The sequence below is a fragment of the Felis catus genome, chromosome D4, assembly GCF_018350175.1.
Source record: "Felis catus isolate Fca126 chromosome D4, F.catus_Fca126_mat1.0, whole genome shotgun sequence".
Classification (NCBI taxonomy): domain Eukaryota; kingdom Metazoa; phylum Chordata; class Mammalia; order Carnivora; family Felidae; genus Felis; species Felis catus.
Genome location: NC_058380.1, coordinates 8,372,908 through 8,397,001, shown reverse-complemented (window position 1 = coordinate 8,397,001; position 24,094 = coordinate 8,372,908). Strand labels below are relative to the sequence as shown.

The 24,094-nt window shown below is 40.7% G+C and overlaps 1 protein-coding gene and 1 long non-coding RNA gene across 10 annotated transcripts in view; one reads left to right on the top strand and one right to left on the bottom strand.

The window, feature by feature from the left end:
* The window catches only part of LOC101100603 (histone-arginine methyltransferase CARM1-like), a 294,777-nt gene that overhangs the window by 198,389 nt on the left and 72,294 nt on the right, over positions 1-24,094 (bottom strand). For all 9 annotated transcript variants that reach the window (XM_045043482.1, XM_045043483.1, XM_045043484.1 and 6 more), the window contains one exon: positions 235-360. In XM_045043482.1, coding sequence (XP_044899417.1) covers positions 235-360 — 126 coding nt within the window. The remainder of the gene's footprint in view (positions 1-234; positions 361-24,094) is intronic.
* On the top strand, positions 354-22,729 carry LOC123381726. Its single transcript, XR_006589077.1, has 3 exons — positions 354-502; positions 3,400-3,495; positions 21,273-22,729. It is a non-coding gene; the product is annotated as an uncharacterized LOC123381726 (long non-coding RNA).

The following is a 24,094-nucleotide window of genomic DNA, read 5'->3' as shown; positions in this document are numbered from 1 at the left end:
TCTGGATGGAGGAGGATCAAAAGGGGGGCCAAAAATAACAGCATTCTCATGGTCGACGAAAAGGCTGGTTGTTCTCTCTAGCCCCGGTGTCAGGTAAGCACTGGTTTCAAAGCCGGGTCTCGGTTGATGACAGCTCACATCAGGAAACACACCGCCAGAGCCAGCCAATCAGTAACAGCAAAGTCACCCAATCAGGAGACTCGGCCTCAGAAAAGCCACAGGCGCAAAACTTACCTGCGTGAGATTCAAACTTCAACAGAGCACTGCTGTATCCCAGAGTGATCAAGACGGATTCCTTCCCCACGCGGCAACATTCCGTGTCTCTGTTGAGTAAGCATTTAAAGACACAGACGCCATCAGCTACAAGGGGTGAAAAAAAAAGACAGGATTAGGAAAACCCATTTTGAGCATTGTAAAAAGGTTCCGCAACGCCATTCCTCTATTTCTCTCGTGTTCTCAAGGCTCTCCATTTCTTTCTACTTAATAGAATGCCTCTTGAGAGGTAAGAGGATATGAGGGTCGGAGATAAAAGACAAATTTAACTATGGCCCCATACCAATTTTTTGCAGGTGGGTTAGCACAGAGCTCAAAACTCTTGACTTATGTCCAAGGCCCCATTCCCTATAAACCTTGTACTCCCCAAATCATTTTGTATCCCTCGTATCCCTTGATGGCATTCCAGGAAAGTCAGGGAATGTCCCTGTGGGTGATGCTTTTTTTTTTTAAGTTTATTTATTTGAGAGACAGGGGGGAGAAGGCAGAGAGAGACAGGGAGAGGGGGAGGGAGACAGAGAGGGGGAGGGAGAGGGAGAGGGAAAGGGAGAGGGAGAGGGAGAGGGAGAGAGAGAGAATCTCAAGCAGGCTCCACGCCGTCAGCACAGAGCCTGATGTAGGCTCGAACTCACAAACCATGAGATCATGAGCGGAGCGGAAATCAAGAGTTGCTGCTTAATGGACGGAGCCACCCCGGCGCCCCTTGTGGGTGACTCTTGAGGTGGGTGATTCACCTCCTATGTGCCAGAGATCTCACATAATCTTCACTGTAAGCAGTCACCACCAGCGTCTTGGCACAAAGACAAGGCAGAGACTTTAGGTCCAAATATGCATAACTAGAAAGTGGCAGAACCAGAATTAAGACCCAAGATCAAATTTGACTCCAAAGCCCACTGTTGCTCCTCCCACATTGTGCAAGGCAGGCTCAGTCAACAGGGAGCTTAGTGTGTGCAAGCGGGGCCGTGGTGAGCAGCCAGGCTCTCGTTAGCTTCATACATAGGTAACTGGGAAGTGACCTGCTATTCCTTCTTTTACAAGTTAAACAGGTCTTGGCGTTGGGGCAGCTGTAGGGTGGGGACAATAGTAATCAACTTGGGTTCTGTTCTTATCTCTGAGATTTACTCACCTAGGGACTCCAAGCACCTAATCACACTGAGCCACATTTTTTTTTTTTACTATGTAAAATGAAAACAGTGAGCTTATTCCACGAGCTTTTTGTGAGGACTGAATAATAAAGGTAAAATAATTTCCCAAATCCCATGAAAAGGAATTTTACTTGATGTGATTTAATGTCATTGCTCTCATTATAAAGATCTTCGTTCCCATCATTAATGTCTTACATTTTCCCTTACAAGATCAAACGCACTAAGTGCTTTGACTTAAAAACATAATCCCATATAAAATTCTACTGTTATGTGAGTATGTGGCACATGCATGCACACCCATTCAACACACACACACACACACACACACACACACACACACACACACAGAGTTAAGATGACCAAATATCTTCAAATATTTTCAGCCGTTGCTTCAACTGAACGATTACCTCCTGACGGAAGCATTCACATGTATTTCGCACAAAACATCTCGGCTGGTTAAATAGCGCAGATGTTTTGAAAACACTTTCCTGGCATAAAGCATGATTGCAGGTTTAACTGTTACAGCCCAGTCAGTGTCTCAAAGGCGTCGATGTCTCCTCACGAGAACGCAGCCACTAGTAGATGCAGAAGAGGGCGTCTGGGGCTCTTGTATATATAATACGTTTTCTTTAAATCACAAGAAATGTGGCTTTTTCCCAAGAAGTTAAGATTTTCTGCATTTACCAATTATTTTCTTATGGTTTTGAAGTAGGATGAGAGAAAATAAAGATGCTGGCCTTCTCCAGGACCTTGCACACACACAACTATTACAGCCTGGGAGCCGGGAGCTCTTTGCAGGCAGGAGTGACTTTATTTTTTAGAATCATGATCTTTTCTTCCTCTGAATCAAAACCCGGCACAGTACCTCGTACTTAATATCTTTTGAAGCAGTGAAAGCATTTCTCCACATATTGATTACATGCCTCCCAGAATAGAATAAAAGTGTCAAAATTTATCTGGTTCAATTCTCCTGAACTAGATACGGTCAGAATTTTTGTTTGTTTTGCTGTTGTTTGTGTGTTCAGTTATGATTTGATATTGCTGTTTTTTCCTACTTCCAGATGTTGCAAAATGCCTGCCCATATATCCCCTTTTCTTCATCCTCTCCTAGCCTCTGTTTAAATATGGGTGGAGCAGATCTTTTTTAAGTATGCCAAAAAATCCAGGAAGTACTCGTAACTGCTTAATTTTTGTAATCTACCTTTGCAAAAAAGTTTTATAAAGTTTTTTTTTTTAATGTTTCTTTTTGAGAGAGAGGGACAGAGTGTGAGTGGGGAGGGGCAGAGAGAGAGAGAGAGAGAGAGAGAGACAGACAGAATGTGAAGCAGACTCCAGGCTCTGAGCTTCTGAGAGATCCCGACACAGGGCTCGAACTCATGAACCACGAGATCATGACCTGAGCTGAAGTCAGAAGCTTAACCCTGAGCCACCCAGGTGCCCTGCAAAAAAAAAAAAAAAAAAAAAAAAAAAAAAAAAAAAAAAAAAAAAAAAAAAAAAAAAAAAAAAATTAAACAAACAAAAAAAACAAAATTAATGTTTTAAACAAAATTGAAAAGTAATTATCAGCTCGGAAAATATTTTCAGCATACCCAGCAAAGATTTAATATCCTCATGATACAATTAACTAAAAAAAAATAAGAAGGAACATCCTTATTGATTAGTAAGAGGCATCAGTAGGCAACTGACAACTAGAAAAATGCCAAAAGCAAAAGGAATATGAGTAATGAATTTCAGGGAGACTCAAAGAAATGTGTAATAAAAGAATGAGATCTAAATTTTTATGCCTCAATGTCAAAAATTTTAAAATATATATTAACAACGCCAAATACTGGAACGCATATACGAATACGGTGAACAGCAGTTACTATATAAGTTTGCACGTAAACTTCCCTATTTCTGGGGGGTATTCTGCCCACAGGGCTCAAAGTTTAAAGTCAGTGTATTCTTTGCTGGACGTTCTGCTCATAATCATTTCTTCCAGGATGTACCTGATCAAGTGCGGATGAATGTATATTCAAGGACGTTCATCTTAGAGTTGTTTACTCATAAGAAAATGCAGAGAAGAGGAGTCCACCATGTACGTAGTTGGTTAAATCGAACATGATGCCTTCGCAGCAGGTTGCAAAACAGTACATATAATGTTATTACAGCAATTTAAAGTGTTTACCTTCACAGAAAGCTGTTTAAAAAGGTACACACCAAAACGTCATCAGGGGTTTCCTCTGCGTGGAGAGATGTGGGGTCATTTTTATTTTTCCCTTTATAGGGTTCTGCCTTGTTTGAATTTTCCATGTGACTACTTATTTTTAACAATCAGAGAATACAAGCAATCAAATAGAAAACACACTACCCTTACTGGTGTATTTTACCACATTCTCATCTTGGTGGGTATTACCATTCTTTTCATTTTCTCATTTATTAGATGTTAATTGGTAGTTTTAGATATATTCAAAAATATATTCGTTCAAAAATATTGACTTAGGAATTAGTGTATCTAATGTAAGCATTGTTTTAATTCTCATTTTTAAAATCATTCATAGAAGTGAGGAACACCCAGTCGGTTGAGTGTCCAACTCTTGATTTCGGATCAGGTCATGATCCCAGGGTCGTGATATCAAGCCCCATGTTGGGCTCTGCACTGACTGTGCAGAGCCTACTTGGGATCTTCTCTCTCTCTCTCTCTCTCTCTCTCTCTCTCTCTCTCTCTCTCTCTCTCTTCCTCTGCCCTTCTCCCCTGCTCATACTCTAAGAAAATAAAATTTAAAAAAATAAATTAACTCATAGAATAAATATTTTCTCATGCTTTCTGTTTGCTAATCTTATAACTTGGACTACTTTCCTTTCCTATCCTTAGACGATGTTCGCACATAAACCAAACATTCTAGTTGCTTTCTGTTAACTAATGTGAGCAGTATAATAGTGCAGCTATCTTACAATCAAGTGTATTATCCACCAAGAAATGTGTCTTTTTAAGTGTAAAGAATCTGTATCAGAAAAATGAAGGAATACAATAAACAACTGTTGGGGGCACATCAAAATCCAAGACCATGAAACACCATTACAACACTGATGAAAAGTGGGGGTGACGGGGAGATCATTTCCAACCTACATTGTACATCTATCTTCCTACCAAGTTATTACTAGTAATAATAATAAAAAAGTACATTTCCAGAACATTCTGACTCTACAAACATTTCCTTCATCTTTTCAGTGGCACAGAAGGCTGGGTGCTTCTGTGTCCTTACTGTCATTCTGCTTTTGAACTTTGCCTTCATCTGGGACACCTTTGCTTACTTCTTCAAAGGGCAAGTCCTGGATCTGCCAGTCGAGTAACAAGCACCAGAAGTTCATGTGCACAAAACTTGGGCAGCTTTAGAAAAGCCCAGAGCTTTGTTGCTTCCTCCTTGAGGAAAAGCCATTTGTTCTCCTAGAAGATTCTCAAAACCATGACAGTGGTAAATCCAGACGCCTGCCTGTTCTATCTTCCACCTAGCCTCATCTGACAAGACTCCCAGAGACATACCAAGAAATCCAGGATCTACCTGTGTTACGAGTACATCCAGCTGTCAGCGCTGAGTCTGATGTGAGGCTCGAACTCACAAACCATGATATCATGACTTGAGCCAAAATTAAGAGTCAGACGCTTAACCAACTAAGCCACCCTGGCGCCCCTGTTAACTAAAATTTTCTACTTCTCCACCTATGTACCTCTTCTTTCAGCCATTGCAAATGCCAAAGTCAAATCTCCACAAAAAAAGCTATAATACTAGTTGACCAAGAATATTAGGTTATCAGGCATGGTCTAGAACAGAGGTTCTAAAACAGATTTTTATATATAAAGTCCTGGAAAGAAGAGCACTCATGACCTAATAATATGGCATTTATGCCAATTCTTTGCCCAGCGACCCTTTTACTATTTCCTTGTCTAGAAATACAAAAGTTAGTCTACCTAAGGGATGTGTTTTCTAGAAAGAGATCTAAACAATGATTGTATAAGCAGCCCCTCTATAGATAGAATAAAGTATATAGACAACTGTGCAGTTATTATTTTTGACAAATTTAACCAGAAAAAAGGTATATATTAAAAAAAAAGGACAGGATTATGTCACTCCAGGAAATCTACTATTAGAATTAGCCATACTGATCGTGTTAACGCCACCATTTCCTATGAGATATGACCCAATACTAATAAATGATACATGACGGCCTCTCCCTTCTCCTCTGGAGAATTTTGTATTTGAAAAATTAGATCCTAGGCTTTCGCTTGCTGGAGTGAAAACGGAAAATGGATTGATTGATTGATTCAGGTCAAAAGGGGCCAAGCGAGCGTTAACAGCAGGAAAGAAACGAAGAGAACGGGAAGGTATGTGGGAAATGCAAGACAGGGCTTGGGAGGAGCTTTTGGAATTGAGAACTGGGATAGTATCTGTAGGTGAAAGAGAGAAAGAGAGAGAAAAACACGGAAGTGAGGCTCTTCAGGCATTAGTCTCAGAAGACCAACACTGTCGTCACCGATTACGATTACTCAGTTGTCTGGTTGTTTTGCTGTTGGTTTCGATTGGGTTTGTTTTTGTTTTTGGGGGGGTTTTGGCAAATGCTATCATCCCCTTCCTCTACATTTTTTTATAGTTACACTAAACCTGCACTGTCAGATTAGCCATCCATCATGTAGCACAGTGGTTTCCTCCCAGCCAGCATTTAGCAACTACTTAGTGCTCACAGCTAGTCCTCTGTAGATGCCTCTCCAGTGGCTGTGCTTGTCCAAAGTCATTATCTTGCAGAGTCTGAAGAACAGTCTTCAGCAGATTCCTTAAGAAGGGTCACGGGAGCAATATTCCCTGAACTCTTGCAGGCTAACAGTCGTCACTGTCCTTTACGTTTTTGAAGGTCGGTTTTTCCAGATATGGAACCCCTGGCCTACATTTTCTTTCTCTGCGGACATCTCCGATACAGTCTTCCAGTTTCTTCTAGCGCACAGCATTACTGTCACAAAGACTGATGATAATCCCCTTTTCTTTCACATATAGGTAATATACGAATGTTACCCAGATATCCAGAGGGTTTCCTCTCTTTCTTTAAACATCAGTAATTTTTACTGGAATGTGGTTTATACTAGCCATTCTAGGTCAATATTTTCAGGTACAAAGGCATTCTTTCAATAGATACTTTCCATTTTTTTATGTTGACAAAATTTCTCAATTATAATTTTAGTATTTGTGTTATTTCTTTGCTACCTTCCTCTCATCTATGCATTGGATCTTCCTGGCAGATCATTGATATTTGAAATTTTCTTTTGACCCCTTTTGATCTCTTTTCACATTTAAATATTTTTCCATCTTTTCTCCTTTATTTGATGTATTTCCTGTTCCTTATAGTTTAATCTTCATTTCTAAAATTATTTTCTTTTAATTATTTATTTCTAAGTATAATCTTGAATTCTATCATTTCATTTCTGTGTTGGCTAATTCTTCTGTATGTTATTCTTGAATGTCTTCTATGATTTTCTTAATTTCTCTGATTTTTAAAAAAAATTTTTTAATTTAATTTTTTAATTTTTTTTTTAAATTTACATCCTTGGGGCGCCTGGGTGGCGCAGTCGGTTAAGCGTCCAACTTCAGCCAGGTCACGATCTCGCGGTCCGTGAGTTCGAGCCCTGCATCAGGCTCTGGGCTGATGGCTTGGAGCCTGTTTCCGATTCTGTGTCTCCCTCTCTCTCTGCCCCTCCCCCGTTCATGCTCTGTCTCTCTCTGTCCCAAAAATAAATAAACGTTGAAAAAAAAATTAAAAAAAAAATTTACATCCAAGTTAGTTCACATATAGTGCAATGATTTCAGGAGTAGATTCCTTAGTGCCCCTTACCCATTTAGCCCATCCCCCCTCCCACAACCCCTCCAGTAACCCTCAGTTTGTTCTCCATATTTATGAGTCTCTTCTGTTTTGTCCCCCTCCCTGTTTTTATATTATTTTTGTTTCCCTTCCCTTATGTTCATCTGTTTTGTATCTTAAAGTCCTCATGTGAGTGAAGTCATATAATTTTTGTCTTTCTCTAATTTCACTTAGCATAATATCCTCCAGTTCCATCCACATAGTTGCAAATGGCAAGATTTCAATCTTTTTGATTGCCGAGTAATACTCCATGGTATATATATACCACATCTTTTTTATCTGTTCACCCATCGATGGACATTTGGGCTCTTTCCACACTTTGGCTATAAACATGGGGGTGCATGTGTCCCTTCGAAACAGCACACCTGTATGCTGTGGATAAATGCCTAGTAGTGCAATTGCTGGGTTGTAGGGTAGTTCTATTTTTAGTTTTGTGAGGAACCTCCATACTGTTTTCCAGAGCGGCTGCACCAGCTTGCATTCCCACCAACCACGCAAAAGAGATCCTCTTTCTCCTCATCCTCGCCAACATCTGTTGTTGCCTGAGTTGTTAACGTTAGCCATTCTGACAGGTGTAAGGTGGTATCTCATTGTGGTTTTCATTTGTATTTCCCTGATGATGAGTGATGTTGAGCATTTTTTCACGTGTTGGTTGGCCATCTGGATGTCTTCTTTGAAGAAGTGTCTATTCATGTCTTTTGCCCATGTCTTTTCTTCACTGGATTGTTTTTTGGGTGTTGAGTTTGAGAAGTTCTTTATAGATTTTGGATACTAACCCTTTATCTGACATGTCATTTGCAAATATCTTCTCCCATTCTGTCGGTTGCCTTTTAGTTTTGCTGATTGTTTCCTTCGCTGTACAGAAGCTTTTTATTTTGATGAGGTCCCAGGTATTCATCTTTGCTTTTGTTTCCCTTGCCTCCGGAGACGTGGTGAGTAAAAGTTGCTGTGGCCAAGGTCAAAGAGGTTTCTGCCCGCTTTCTCCTCGAGGATTTTGATGGCTTCCTGTCTTACATTGAGGTCTTTCATCCATTTTGAGTTTATTTTTGTGTATGGTGTAAGAAAGTGGTCTAGGTTCATACTTCGGCATGTCGCTGTCCAGTTTTCCCAGCACCACTTGCTGAAGAGACTGTCTTTATTCCATTGGATATTATTTCCTGCTTTGTCAAAGGTTAGTTGGCCGTATGTTTATGGGTCCATTTGTGGGTTCTCTATTCTGTTCCATTCATCTGAGTTTCTGTTCTTGTGCCAGTACCATACTGTTTTGATGATTACAGCTTTGTAGTATAGCTTGAAGTCTGGGATTGTGATGCCTCCTGCTTGGGTTTTCTTTTTCAAGATTGCTTTGGCTATTTGGGATAATTTCTCTGAATTTTTTAAAAAAATCTAAACTTACAGGGGCACCTGGGTGGCTCAGTCGGTTAAGTGGCAGACTTCAGCTCAGGTCACAATCTCACAGTCCATGAGTTCGAGCCCCGCGTCGGGCTCTGTGCTGACCGCTCAGAGCCTGGAGCCTGTTTCAGATTCTGTGTCTCCATCTCTCTCTGACCCTCCCCTGTTCATGCTCTGTCTCTCTCTGTCTCAAAAATAAATAAACGTTAAAAAAAATTTAAAAAAAATCTAAACTTACAGACATATTTTGGAGCATGTATCTTTCTAGCATGCTTTCATGGTTGGTGATGATGTTGTCTTGCCCCTTACTTGCCTTTTTTCTCATAGTAACTCTGCATGGCATTTGACCTCAACACTTTTCTGTTGTTCATTTCTTGTGAATACCATTTTACTAAACTTTTAGAAGGATGATAATTGCACATATAGTTTTATAAGACACACCAAATTGTTTTCCAGAGTGATGGTGCCATTTCACATTCCCATCAGCAATGGACAAATAATCCAATTTCTCCACATCTTCAAAGCATCTGGTGTTGTCACTATTTTTTGCTGTAGACATGTTTATAGTCGTGTGGTGTTATCACATCGTGGGTTCAATGGGCACTTCCCTGATGACTAATGACGCTGAATATTTTTTATGTGTTTATTTACCATCTGTATATCCTCTTCTGTTCATGTGTTTTTACCCATTTTTTAAACTATTTTTTTAACTGTTGGGTTTTGAGAGTCCTTATATTCTAGATCCTGGTCCTTTGTTATACATACATGTGGTGTGCAAATATTTTTCTCCCATTCTGTAGTTTGACTTTTCATCCTTTTAACAGGATATTCCACAAAGTAAAAGTTTCCAATTTTGATGAGATCCAACTGATCGTTTTTTCCTTTTGGTGTCAAGAGGAACCTGACCATCTTTTGGTGCCAAGCCTAAGAACTCTTTGACTCCTTGACTTTGCTCATTCTATGGTTTCATTACATGTTGACAACTGTGACCGTCTCTCCACTGCGATCTGCTCTCGTAACTGAAGTGAGTTCACACTGCTTCCAGGTTACAATTAATGAAGCACATGCACGGTCATTGCACAGCTCTGCTCAAACCTTCAAGGATTTCTACCCCTACCCAGGCACCTTCCCAAACCACCCCCCAAACATATACCAGATAGCCAAACTAACGACCAGCTGATCTCCAAAAAGGGCTTATAATTATGGGGAAGTAGGGATGTGAAATTCAAGAGCGGGACTTCTGAAGTGACACAGCTCCCCTTCTGCCACTCAAAATACGACGTAACTTACAATGTCCATTTCAAACGCCACCACCTCCATGGTACTTTTCCTGATGGCCCCCAACTGGTAGATGTTATCACCCCCACCACCCCATGAGCACGTTGTACCTCTCTTACAGCCTTTTGCTTCTTCTCTGATTTGCACCCCCATCTTACTCATTGTGCAAGACATCACACCCGTCAGGCGCAGGAACTGTGACCTCTTTGTCTTTGATTCCCGCGGGAAACCCGGTACACAGCAGGGACCAATGCTGGTGACATGACCGCAACCACCAACGGCATCACTCGCGTTCAGACACACATCACTCAAGTTCAGACTCAGGTTCAAACTCAACTACATGGCCTATTTGCCATACCCACCGTTAAAAACAAAACAAAGTAAACGGACAAACTTCGCTCATGTCTCTAGCCTCTGGATCAGCTTTAAAATGTTTTTAACCATTGCCTCTTTTCTTCCATATCCTTCTCTCCACACATGACCACGGCAGAAAGAATAAACACTGAAACTAACTCCGTAATGAAACTTTAAACACCTCTGTGACCAATATTTTCAAATCAGAAGGAAGTAACTTTTCATCCTGTCTTTAGCGAATTAGCACTCCACCTCCCGAATAGCTTCCCTAGGCACCCAATGCTCCCTCAAATTTGTTTGAGATGCTTGTCTGAGTAATCCTTCAGCTCACCCCCCGCCCCTACCATTTCTCAAGGTGGGAAAGTGACCAGGTGCTCAGAGAGCCCTAGGAATTCTAGGAAAATAGGAGCGGACCTTGTTCTGTTTTTAATCCCAACTCTTTCTGATCACACACTCGTCTACTGCTTCTAGCACGGCACTCAGCACATAGGCTGGGATTGATACACACTTACTGAATTAAACAAGTGAATCAATACAGTCACAGAGGTAGCTCCCTAAACCACATAAAAAAGAAAGACTATGAAACCTCGGAGCATTACAGATATCAAAGTGCCTACTGAACACTTGGTATTTTTAATTGACTTTTTTTTTTTTCTGCTTTGGCAAATGGTTGGGATCTTCGGGTTTATAAAAGGTTTTCCCAGTTATGGTAGGAGGTCAAAAGAAAAACCTGTCTTCCTCATTTCTCCACAAAAACAGGCAAAACCCTCCTACTCTTCCTCAGGAAGCTGCTTCTCTTAAATTTCATTTCACTGTGAATGTATCTTTAGAGTGACTAAAAACTGGAGCGTCTACGTGCTGTCTGGGCGGCATTTTCTCCGATCACCAGCTCTGTCCTGGTGGCTTCGAAAGACTATAAACTGACTTCTTGTAGTTATTCAATTGGGGATAACTGCTCCAATGTGGACAACTGGGGATTCGATTGGGGATAATTGCTCCAGGGAGCAGCTAGCCACCCTTGTGGCACACTTTCACGACCTCCACCTCGTCTGTTCCTCACTGCTTGTCATGAGGGAGGGCTCCAGATGCCTCTTCTCTCCACCCTGAGGCTCAGGGTTACCTGGATGTTTGCGTCCCCTCACCTCTGCCCGGATCGCTACCCTCTATTTTCACCGTGCCGCATCGCACAGCTCCCTACGACAAGTAAAAGCAAAGAAGAAGAAGAAGACAGACAGAAGCATTTCAAAATTTCTCCATACGTGAGCTCTGAGATCCTGTTTTCAAAACAGTAAGGTGTAAATATTCCCGACTTTTGCAGCTTCACCTTAGTTACTCTTACAAGCCTATTTCGGGGCACCTGGGTGGCTCAGTGGGTTAAGCGTGACTCCTGACTTCGGCTCAGGTCGTGAACTCACTGTTCGTGGGTTCGAACCCCGCGTTGGGCTCTGTGCTGACAGCACGGAGCCTGCTTGGGATTTTCTCTCCTCTCTCTGCCCGCCCTCTGCTTTCTGTCTTTCAAAATAAATAAAAATAAACTTAAAAAAAAAAGCCGGGGCGCCTGGGTGGCTCAGTCGGTTAAGCGGCCGACTTCAGCTCAGGTCACGATCTCGCGGTCCGTGAGTTCGAGCCCCACGTCGGGCTCTGGGCTGATGGCTCGGAGCCTGGAGCCTGTTTCCGATTCTGTGTCTCCCTCTCTCTCTGCCCCTCCCCCATTCATGCTCTGTCTCTCTCTGTCTCAAAAATAAAAACGTTAAAAAAAAATTAAAAAAAAAAAGCCTACTTCAAACGCCAGCTGTCATGAATGAATTGACCATGCATGCAAGCGTTTATTTCTGGGCTTTCTATTCTGTTCCAGTGGTCCAGGTACCTGCTTTTATGCCAGAACCATACTGTTTTGATTACTGCAGCTTTATAACACAGCTGAAAGGTTAGGAAGGGTGAGGCGTCCAGCTTTGTTCTTCTTTGTCAGGACTACGTCGGCTGTTTGGGGTCTTTTGTGATTCCATAGAAGTTTCAGAATTGTTTTTTCTACTTCTGTAAAAACGCCACTGGAAACTTGATAGGGATTACACTGAATCTATAGATGGTTTGGGGCAGCAGGGACATTTGAACAATATTAATTCTTCCAAGCCATGAACCCAGAATCCCTTTCTATTTTTTGCGTGTCTTGTTCAATTTCTTTCATCAGTGTCTTGTGGATTTCAGTGTCGAGATCCTTCCCTTTCTTCGTTAAATTTATGCCTAAGTATTTTATTGTTTTTAATGTTATTGCAAACAGGATCATTTTCTTTATCTCTTTTTCAGATAATTTATTGTTAGTATAATACATGTCTTTAAAATGAAAGAGGTACTGGAATAGAACCAAATAGAAATTTTAGAAATTAAATTAAAAACTACAACCATAGATGAGTTTAAAACAGATTTGTGAGAAAATTTTTAATTGAAAAAAAAAAACAGATTACAGAGATACCTGGGTGGCTCAGTCGGTTGAGCATCAGATTGCGGCTCAGGTCACGATCTCCCAGTTCAGGAGTTCGAACCCCGCATCGGGCTTGTTGCTATCAGCACAGAGCCTGCTTCCTGTCCCCCTCTCTCTCTCTGCCCCTCCCCCACTGATGCTCTCTCAAAAATAAAAAAAAAATTTTTTAATAAAAATAAAAAAAACAGATTAGATGCAGCTGAAGAAAGAATGAAACAGAAAACACATGCTGGGCAACCTTATAGATTGCCTCGGAGAAAGACGAAGACACAGAAAATGTGAAATCAGTTAAGAGACCGAGGCCATAATAAGATCTAATTTAGCCTTCATAAGAATTGTATGAGAAGAGAATAGAGCAACAAGGAGAGAAATATAATGGATGACAACATCGGAACTGAAATTACGGAAAATATGCATCTTCATATACAAGAAGCAAGAGTTACCGTCAGGATAAAGGAAAATAAAATTCTGTATTTAGATACACTATGGTAAAATTGCAATGCCCAAACAAGCCAAAACAAAGACAAATATGCCAAAACAAAGACAAAAAACATGAAAAAAGCCAGAGGAAAAAAACCAAGTCGACTACATGGGAATGAAAAGTACACTGACAATTTCCAAAAGAACGGAGCTTCCTTTTGTGTTCTTATCACAAACAATTGTCAGACTCAGAAATCAAGAAGTGTTTTTTTGTTTGCTGTTTTTTTTTTAAGCTGATGCTCTGGCTCAAAACTAACCTGAGGTTTTAAACCAAACTCTTTTATGAACTTATGGACTTGAAAGACCCTTGAGGTCGTATCACCTAACTACTTACTCAAGGAGGACCTAAAGCCTGGGTTTTAAGTGATTTCTCTAAGACCTGAGAGTTAGTTAAAAGAGGTCTGGCACTAGACCTTTAGTGTCTTCCATTAATCTCCCCACAAGTGGAAATCTGCAAAATTGGGATTATCTTTAGTTTACCCTATTTGCCTTATAACGCTTATTCCAAAAACCTTAAATTATCTGCCAATTCATACACACGTGCATTCATACCGACACGCCTCTTGCACATGCTAATAATATTACCACTAATTAGGAAACATACCAAAAAACGGTCACGGTTTCTGAAACCCTGGGCAAATCAGAAGCAGCTCTTATGGAGTCTGGACGGCTCCCTGCAGATACCGATCGCTTACCACCCGGTGTACAAGACTGCATGAGACTCTCCTGCGCGTAAGCTGTGACAGGGTTTTCCTTGCTCAGCACTGCCCAAGTTCTGTTGGCTATTTCCAGCTGGAGAAACCTGAGCACATGCTATCACCTTCCTTATTACCTTCAGGTGGTAAGTAATTTATTTGCGGGTCAAGATTCTGGATGTGTGGATGATTCACACGCTGAAATAGAAATAGACTTGGAACAATTACACCCAAAGTTATCTCTTTACCAAGTAAACAAAGAATCTCTTCCTGTTAGTTAAGCCGAGAATTGCAGAACGAAAAAGAACCCAAGTTTCTGCATATCATTGCTGCCCAAAGGGTGCTCCATGCACCAGCGCCTTAGCATCACCCGAAGCTTGTCGGAGACGTAGACTCTCAGGCCTACGCCCAGAATCTGGATCCGAGTATGTATCTTGGCGAGATTCCAGGATGACTCAGGAACAAGAAAGTTTGAGGACTGGTCTAACCATCCTAGCATGAGGGTTCCCTATCCTATTTTTGTCACACCACATATTCCCTTTTCTCATTCCTTTCTGTTCGTCCATACATTCCTTTATAGCACATGTACCTTTATTCACAGCACTGCCACTATTTGAAAAAGAAAATTCCATGGAGCACCTGGGCAGCTCAGTCGGTTAAGCATCCAACTTCGGCTCAGGTCATGATCTCACGGTTCATGGGTTCAAGCTCCACCTCTGGCTCTGGGCTGACAGCTCAGAGCCTGGGGCCTGCTTCGGATCCTGTGTCTTCCTCTCTCTCTCTGCCCCTCCCTGTGTCTGTCGTACTCTGTCTCTCTCTCTCTCAAAAATGAATACACACTTAAAAGTTAAAAAAAAAAAAGACAATTCCTAGATGTGAGTAGTAGACCTCAAAATACCATTAAAACCATTAGGCATTTGACTACATCTCTTTCTCATTCAAAAGTAATTTCCAACACCACTTAAATATGCTTATTAATTCAATGGATGCTTCAATTCCCCTTGAGAAAGATATAATTTAATGTTTTTGCTCCTTTGTGTACATAAAGGTACAACAAGAAACACTCTAATCAGTTATTGAGTGAATCCAGCTCTATGTTCCACCAGTTTTCATAAAAATCAATGATTTAGGAAGGATCAGTTAATGTTTTATTTTCCAAAGTGGTAACTCGATAGATACGCCATCTAGAATCTTTTTTAAATTTTTTAACATGTATTTATTTTTGAGAGATAGAGAGAGACAGAGCAGAAGCAGGGAAGGAGTAGAGAGAGGGGGAGACACAGAACCTGAAGCAGGCTCCAGGCTCTGAGCTGTCAGCACAGAGCCCGACACGGGGCTCGAACCCAAGAACCACGCGATCATGAGCCAAAGTCTGAGGCTTAACCAGCTGAGCCACCCAAGTGCCCTGAGAATTTTTAAATGTAGAATACTTTCAATATTCTTTTACCGTTAGGGAACAACTAGGAAACGTTTTTTGTAGTGCCATTTAATGCAGGTGACTTCGTCTTGGAATTTTCCAAGAAATTCTAGGTTTGAAGAAAGGACAAGATGATAGGAGCTTCACAGGCAGTCAAATGATAATTTTGCCACCACCCCTCTCATTTTATGAAGGAATCCAAAAGTCCTTTAAGAGACTTGATCTAGGGGCACCTGGGTGGCTCAGTTGGTTGAGCCACTGACCCTTGCTTTCTGCTCAGGTCATGGCTCAGTGCCAAGTCAGGTTCTGCACTGACAGCGCGAAGCCTGCTTGGGATTCTCTCTCTCTCCCTCTCTCTCTGCCCCTCCCCCGCTCATGCACACTCCCTCTCTTGAGTAAATACACTTTAAAAAAACAAAAATATTTTTTTTAAAAAAGAGACTCGATCCGATAAAGCACTTGCATTTTTACCGCAGTCACAAAAAGACTCTTTAATGTTTAGATGAGCATGTTTTTATAGAGCACCATGTGATTTTTCAAATAATTTGAGTTATTCTGTAACTAGGAAAACACAAATAAGTGGGGACAAAATGGTTTGCTCGATAATTGTGTTGAGACAATTGGATAAATATTTAAAATCTTTACATATTTACCTCTAACTTCTCCCTCTAAAAATGATTAGTAGGTTAAAATTTCATCGGTGAAAGAAAAACGAAGGCATGAGAGGAACAACATAAAGGTAAATTGTTAGGTTAACTTGGGACGCAGAATATTTGGATACGTTTTCCAGGCAGGGTACCAGTGACAGGAACCATGAAGAAAAACACCAAATACATCTGGCAATCCATTCTTTGAAAGGACACAAACGTAAGACATTACAAACTGGAAATAGGCTACCATATTTAACAGAAGGAGAATATCGCTAAAGACTCACAAAGAGATAACTAACCTTTCTGTCATTTAAATCTGCGCGGATGTTTTTCTATGTTTTTAGTGAATGCTAACATCCAGAGAGATAATACTCTTACGCGATGAGAGTGTAGATGATAGGACATTTTGGAAGGGCAATTTGGTAATGGATATCACAAGTTGCTAAAGTAATCGTGCCCTCTGACCCAGTAATTTCAGTTTGAGGAGTTTGCCCTTAGAATATAATAATGTCTGTGTGGAAGGATTTAATGGCAATTCTCTCCACTGTGGTGCTGCTTGTACTTTGGAAAAATTGGAAAAAATTAAATGTCAAGCAACGGGGGATTCATTAAGTAGATGGTGGTAATCCACATGGGAACGCCACGGAATTGCCAAAACTAATGTTAACGTGGGTAGTTGGTCCTTATGTGTTTTAAATGACATGTTTAAATAAAATATTTTGTATAACTCTAATTTTATAAGGAAAAAAGTGTCTGGAAGCATCAGCACATAAACTTTAATGGTTTGTGTTTTTTTAAGTGGTAGGTAGAATCATGGTTTATCTCCTCCCTTGTCCTCATTTTTTAAAGGTTTCAGTATGGGGCGCCTGGGTGGCGCAGTCGGTTAAGCGTCCGACTTCAGCCAGGTCACGATCTCGCGGTCTGTGAGTTCGAGCCCCGCGTCGGGCTCTGGGCTGATGGCTCAGAGCCTGGAGCCTGTTTCCGATTCTGTGTCTCCCTCTCTCTCTGCCCCTCCCCCGTTCATGCTCTGTCTCTCTCTGTCCCAAAAATAAATAAACGTTGAAAAAAAAAATTAAAAAAAATAATAAAGGTTTCAGTAATTCACATGTACAAATTTTAATAAGAAAATAAAAGTTATTTTTACAAAAAAAAGAGACACATAGTATATGTCTTCTATGCCTTGAAGTGGTAATAACCACTTAGTATTATATTGAATTGAAAGGCACAGAAAATGAATCGTGTGCATGTACATTTCAGCGCACTGAAATTGTCCTCTAGGGAATCACTGGAATGCGTCTGCCACTGAACTCAAGAAGTGCACCATAAAGAACGAAAGCATCAAGGCTGAGTGTGTTCGTCTTCCTGCATTTCCCTAAAATGATCTCCAAAGAAGTGCAAGTTCATAAAGAGTAGTTTATGCACATCTTCCTAACTCACTATTATTTTAAAATACCATGCTGTATGCTGAGTAGTAAGCTGTCCTAACTGGACCATCTGCCTTTTTTTTCTCCTAACTCGATCTGTATCTGTTTAATTTTTCCGATAAATCCAGAACTTGATACAGTGTCCAAAGGAGAGCCTCTGTCCAGAGTAAGGCCACACTCTCAAAAACTACAAGCCAAAAATTTGGCTTGTAGTGTGTGTGTGTGTGTGTGTGTGTGTGTGTGTGTGTGTGTGTCTGTGTGCGTCTGTGTATCTGTGTGTGTGTGTGTATATATACACACACATATATATTACATATATATGTATCCTACATATATACAGCTATATAGTATATAGTATATATTCAGGTATATTAATTTACTTTCTCAAGCTGGTGTTCACTTCTTCTATAAAGTTACACACACAAAAAATCAGTAGGAATGCTAAAAGGCACAAGTTCAATTCAGAAAAGAAAGCATGGATGAACGCTAGAATTGTTCTAGGCTGCCGAGTTAGAGGGTAACAAAGAAAAGCAGGAAGAGGTCCTGCCCCTCAAGGTGCTCATAGTCTCAACTTATAAGCGGAGTGTTGCAAATATAACATAGTGTCATGGAGACAATGTGTGGGAAGAAAGAGCACCTGCCAGACTTGGAGGGGAGGAAGGGTACTTCAAGAGACTTTCCGGAGATGATTCCAGATTTCCAGAGGCTCAAAACATAGGTAGGCAGGGAAGTAAGATTGAGATGAGCCAGGCTGGAGTAACGACAGGTGCCAAGACACAGAGGCATGCACAAGCAGGGTATGTGGGGGAAATGACCCTAGTCTGATGGAGCTGGGACATAAAGTGTGGGGCCAGGAAGGACAGGAGGAGGATGTGAGTGGGAGCTTCATATACCATGCTCATCCATCAGTCTCGAGCTGAAGGAACAGAAATCATTCTATCTAAGGAAAAAAAGACATTTCCTTTGGAGAAACAAGAGCTTAGAAAAATCACTGGAAGGGCGTTGTGAGCAGCTGCGAGGCTGATCTTTAAGGAGTGACACCCACTCCAAAATGACCCTCCACTGAAGCCACCGTCTCAGTCATGATCAGGAATCGGGGAATCGGAGCTAGCGCTGTGGCTGCTGGTTCCAGGGCCACACACATTCAGCTACAAATGACGTCAGCAAAATGGATATTTCAGTCCTCGCTCTCAACACCCATGTAACTATGGACCAGTCCCTGGGAACCCTGCTGCCTCTGGCACCAAAAAGAAATAATAATGAATTTAAAAATCCAGGGGCATCTGGGTGGCTAGTCGGGTTAAGTGTCCGACTCTTGATTTCAGTTCAGGTCGTGATCTTGCGGTTCATGGGATCGAGCCCCGCGTCGGGCTCTGTGCTCTCACCCTCTCTCTCTGCTCCTCCCCTGCTCATTTTCTCTTCCCCTCTATCTCAAAGTAAATAAACACTTTCTAAAAATAAAAATAGATAAAAATCCCAAAGCATTTGTGACAGAATGATCAGAAGTGATACCTCTGGATCCTTCCTGGCTTCCAAAAAGCATTCCTGGTCCACCATCTCGATGGAAACTCTTCAGCATCTAGCACGCATTAAGGATTGCTACAAGACAGCTGAAATGCATTCAAGTCATAGAAAGTATGATCTCTGGCCCACCATGACAATGAGCCTGGTTTTCACCAAGGATTTTTTTTTTTGAGATGTAATTCATACACCATAAAATTCACCATTTTAGAATGTGCAACTCAGTGATATTTTTAATTCACAAGGCTGTACAACCATCATCACTATCTAATTCCAGAACATTGTCATCATCCTAAAAAGAAACCCCATCCCCATCAACAGTCACTCCCCATTCCTCCCTCCCTCCAGCCCCTGCTAACCACTAATTTCCTTTGTCTCTATGTATTTGCCTGCTCTGGACTTTTCAAACATATGGACTCACATGAAGTGTGATCTTTGTGTCTGTCTGTTTCTACCTAGCATGTTCAAGGTTCATCCATGTCATGTTCTAATACCTCCCCCCTTTGTATGGCTGAATAATATTCAAATGTATGGATATGCCACAATTTGTTTATCTATTCATGAGATTATCCAGTGACCAGGTGGGTTGCTTCCATTTTTTTTTCTTATCATGAATAATGCTGCTATGAACATTCCTATACAAGGTTTTGTTTGAACGTGTTTTCAGTTCTCTTGGGTACGTACCTAGGAGAATTGTGAGATCATACGGTAACTCTATGCTTAAAATTTGAGGAACTGTAAAACTGTTTTCAACCACAGCTACACCATGTTACATTCCCACCAGCAACATATGAGGTTTCCAGTTTCTCCACATCCTCTCCAACACTAGTCTTATTTGGTCTTTTTGCTGTTACTATTACTATCATTGGCCATTTGATATCTTCTTTGGAGAAATGTCCACTCATATCCTTAGCTCATATTTTAATTGTTATTTGTCTTTTCATTATTGAGTTGTAAGAGTTCTTTGTATATTCCAGATCCTAGACTCTTATCCGATACGTGATTTTCAAAAATATTTTCTCTCTCTCTGTGAGTTGGCTTTTCATTGTCTTGATTCTCTCTGTTGATTCATAAAAGTTTTTAATTTTGATAAAGTCTAATACCTGTTTTTTTTTTCCTTTGGGGCTTCTGCCTTAGGTATTATATTTAAGAAACCATTGCCTAATCCATGGTCACAAGATTTAAGCCAAAGTTTTCTTCTAAGAGTTTTATAGTTTTAAATCTTAGACTTTTATCCACTTTGAGTTAATTTTTGTATACAGTGAGGTGATCCAAATTCATTTTTTAATGTAGACATCCAGTTGTCCCAGTACTATTTGCTGAAAAGACTATTCTTTCCCCGCTTAACTAACTTGACACCCTTGTTGAAAAATCAACTGATCATAGATGTATGGGTTTATTTCTGAACTTCCAATTCTAGTCCATTGACCTACATGTCTAGTCTTATGCCAGTTCCACACGGTCTTGATTACTATAGCTTTGTAGTAAGTTTTGTAATTGAGGAGTGTGAGTCTTCCAATTTTGTTCTTCTTCTGCAAGATTATTTTGTCTATTCTGGGTTCCTTCCATTTCCACATAAATTTTAGGATCAACTTGTCCATTTCTGCAAAAGGGGAAGTTGGACTTTCGACAGAGATTGCACTGAATCCGCAGGTCAGTTTGATAAGTATGTCATCTTGATAACATTAAGTCTTCCCCCCCATTAACACAAGATGTCTCTCCATTTATTTAGGTCTTATCTAATTTCTTTCAAAAATGTTTTAGAGCTTTCATTGTTTCTTGCACTTCTTTTGTTAAATCAACTCTTAGTATTTTATAGTTTTGTTCAAACAATTTGGAATTTTAAAATATTATCATCACATTGTTCAGTGTTTAGAAATGCAACTTAGTTTTGTGTGTTGATCCTGTATATTGCAAACTTGCTGAACTTTATTTATTTATTTATTTATTTATTTACTCATTTATTTATTTATTTATTTTGAGAGAGAGAGAGAGAGAGAGAGAGAACCAATGGGGGCTGGGCAGAGAAAGGGGGCGGGCAGAAGATCCAAAGCAGGCTCTGTGTTGACAGTGGACGGCCCGACACAGGGCTCGAACTCATGAACTGTGAGATCATGACCTGAGCCAAAGTTGGATGCTTAACTGACTGTGCCACCCAGGTGCCCCTGAACTTCTTTATTAGCTCTAACAGTATTATTTGCGGCGGGGGGGGGGGGGTGTTCCTTAGGATTCTTTATATACAAACATAAATGTTTTTACTTCTTCCTTTTCAATCTAGATGCCTTTTATTTCATATTTTCTTCATAAATCCTTTGGCAAGAACCTCCAATACTACGTTGAATAGAACTGGTGAGAGCAAACACTTCTGCGTCACTCTTGACCTCAGGGGGAAAGTTTTCAGTGTTTCCCCGGTAAGTATGATGTTAAGGATTTTAAGCAGTAGACTGAAGCATTACAAGATGGGAAGACATGGAAATGAAGGTCAATAACCGAGAGATCCACTCTCTCTGCGTTATAAACCGAGGTCAAATATATCATCATTATATTTAGTGTCTGTTACGTCTTTCAGTATGTTGTGTCTCTCCACACCTAACAGTCTCTACAAGGAAGAGGCAGTTCCTAGGCTCCTGCTTCCGGTGAGATCACTTATCTCCCAGCCCCCTACACCACCTCCGCGGAAAGACAAAAGCAGTAGTTCCATCACCAAGAGAACAGTTTCCAAGAGAACTTTACTCGCCTCTTTGCTATCACACCACCAGGGACCACAGAAGAGAATAATGACCCAGTGGCCCCATACTTCCCGTCTAGCTGCCCACTTCCCTAACATTCAGGATTTCCCCCATCATGCCTCACGCTCCTGTAAACCTCACTCACTACTAGAATGGCAAGCCCCCCAAGCCATTCGCTTATCTGACCCAGCATCCCATAATTCCTTGACCTCCAACACCCCTGTACCATACACCTGTTCTTTCCCTCCATCACCTTGATCTTGTATCAAGTGTCCCTCATCCTCTTTTATATCAGAAATCTGGGGGTGCCTGGGTGGCTTGGTCAGTTATGCGTCCAACTTTGGCTCAGGTCATGATCTCATGGTTCATGAGTTTGAGCCCTGCGTTGGGCTCTGATAGCTCAGAGGCTAGAGCTGCTTCAGATTCTGTGTCTCCCTCGCTCTCTGCCCTCTCCTGCTTGTGCTCATCTCTCTCTCTTTCTCAAAAATAAATATTAATTTTTTTTTAAAACAAAGAGAAATCTGGCTACACCTAGTGAGCCCATTTCTCCTGCAGGCCTCCGACTCAATGCTATTTTTTTTTTCTGACAACAAATTACCACCACCTTAGCAGTTTAATCAACACAAATCTATTGGCTCACAGTTCCGTCAGTGAGAAGTACTTTTCTTCGTGACTGGATCCTTTGGGACATTCAAATATCAGTTTAAACATCACTTCCTAAATAAAGCTGTCCCCAACCTTCCATCTTTAGCCTCTCAGTGACTTCCTCTCACTTAACCCTATTTTAATTCTCCACATAGTTTTTTTCGTTGCCTAATGTTTTTATTTATTACTTATGTCTTAGTATATTATAAGTTCTCCATTAAAATATTTACTTGGAACTTTTTCTCCCCTTTATCTGGTAATTTTACCATTCTCCACTATTACACCTAACAGTATTTGCAGTTGGTTCTAGGTAGATAACCTAACATTTGAAAACAATGACGATTTTGTAATTTCTTCTCTGGTACCCTTTTTATTTATTTTTTATTTTTTTTTCAACGCTTTATTTATTTTTGGGACAGAGAGACAGAGCATGAACGGGGGAGGGGCAGAGAGAGAGGGAGACACAGAATCGGAAACAGGCTCCAGGCTCTGAGCCATCAGCCCAGAGCCCGACGCGGGGCTCGAACTCACGGACCGCAAGATCGTGACCTGGCTGAAGTCGGACGCTTAACCGACTGCGCCACCCAGGCACCCCTCTGGTACCCTTTTTAAAAGCTTATTTTCTTGTCTAAAAGTTTCATGACACCATGGAATAAACAGCAGTGAGAGAAAGCATCTATGTCATAGTTTTTAGTATTAGATTAATATTGGGGCACCTGGCTGGCTCAGTCGGTGAAGCACATGATTCTTGATCTCAGCAACATGAGTTCAAGCCCCGCGTTTGGCATAGAGTTTACTTTTAAAAAATTAGAAGAAAAATATTAGGTTAATGTCTCTATTGTGTGACTAGTATGATGTTTGCTATAGATTTACGATAGAAATTCCTTACCATATTAAGAGCACTTTTTAACATTGTTTACTAATATTTTTATCACAAATGAAGCTTGAATATATTAATTTTCAGCATCTATTTGTTTTCTTTTTTATTTATTTTTATTTATTTTTTTTATAATTTTTTTTTAACGTTTATTTATTTTTGAGACAGAGAGAGACAGAGCATGAATGGGGGAGGGTCAGAGAGAGAGGGAGACACAGAATCAGAAGCAGGCTCCAGGCTCTGAGCGGTCAGCACAGAGCCCGACGCGGGGCTCGAACTCACGGACCGCGAGATCGTGACCTGAGCCAAAGTCGGCCGCTTAACCGACTGAGCCACCCAGGCGCCCCTGTTTTCTTTTTTAGTCTATTAATGTGCTAAGTGCAAAATTTTACTCATGGGTATTCTGTTAAACGATTCCTTCGTTTCTTTGTTAAACTGACTTGGATACTGGTAAGTGTCGTTCTTATAAGCGAGCGTATTTAAATTGGTGAGAGTTTTGTGTATTTTCACTTCTTCACTCCTATGGGAGATTAATCTATGGTTGCTTTGTTTTTCGCCATATTTGGCCATCAGTGCCATGCCAACCTCATGGAAATGAACACAGTGCCTTAGAAGTTCGACCCAGATATTCTAACTCTGGATCTGTTTTAATAGCATTGAAATGATCTGTTTCTTAAAAGACTGATAAAAGTCTCCCAATTAACTATCCTGAATGCTGTAAAATATGGCATTAAAAAAAAAAAAACTTCTCCAGAATTCTCCTCTTCCTTATCTTTTGGAAATGCTTTCAAAACCATATGCTGATTTCAAAAAAAAAAAAAATATGCAGGTTTCTTGCTTTACAAAACT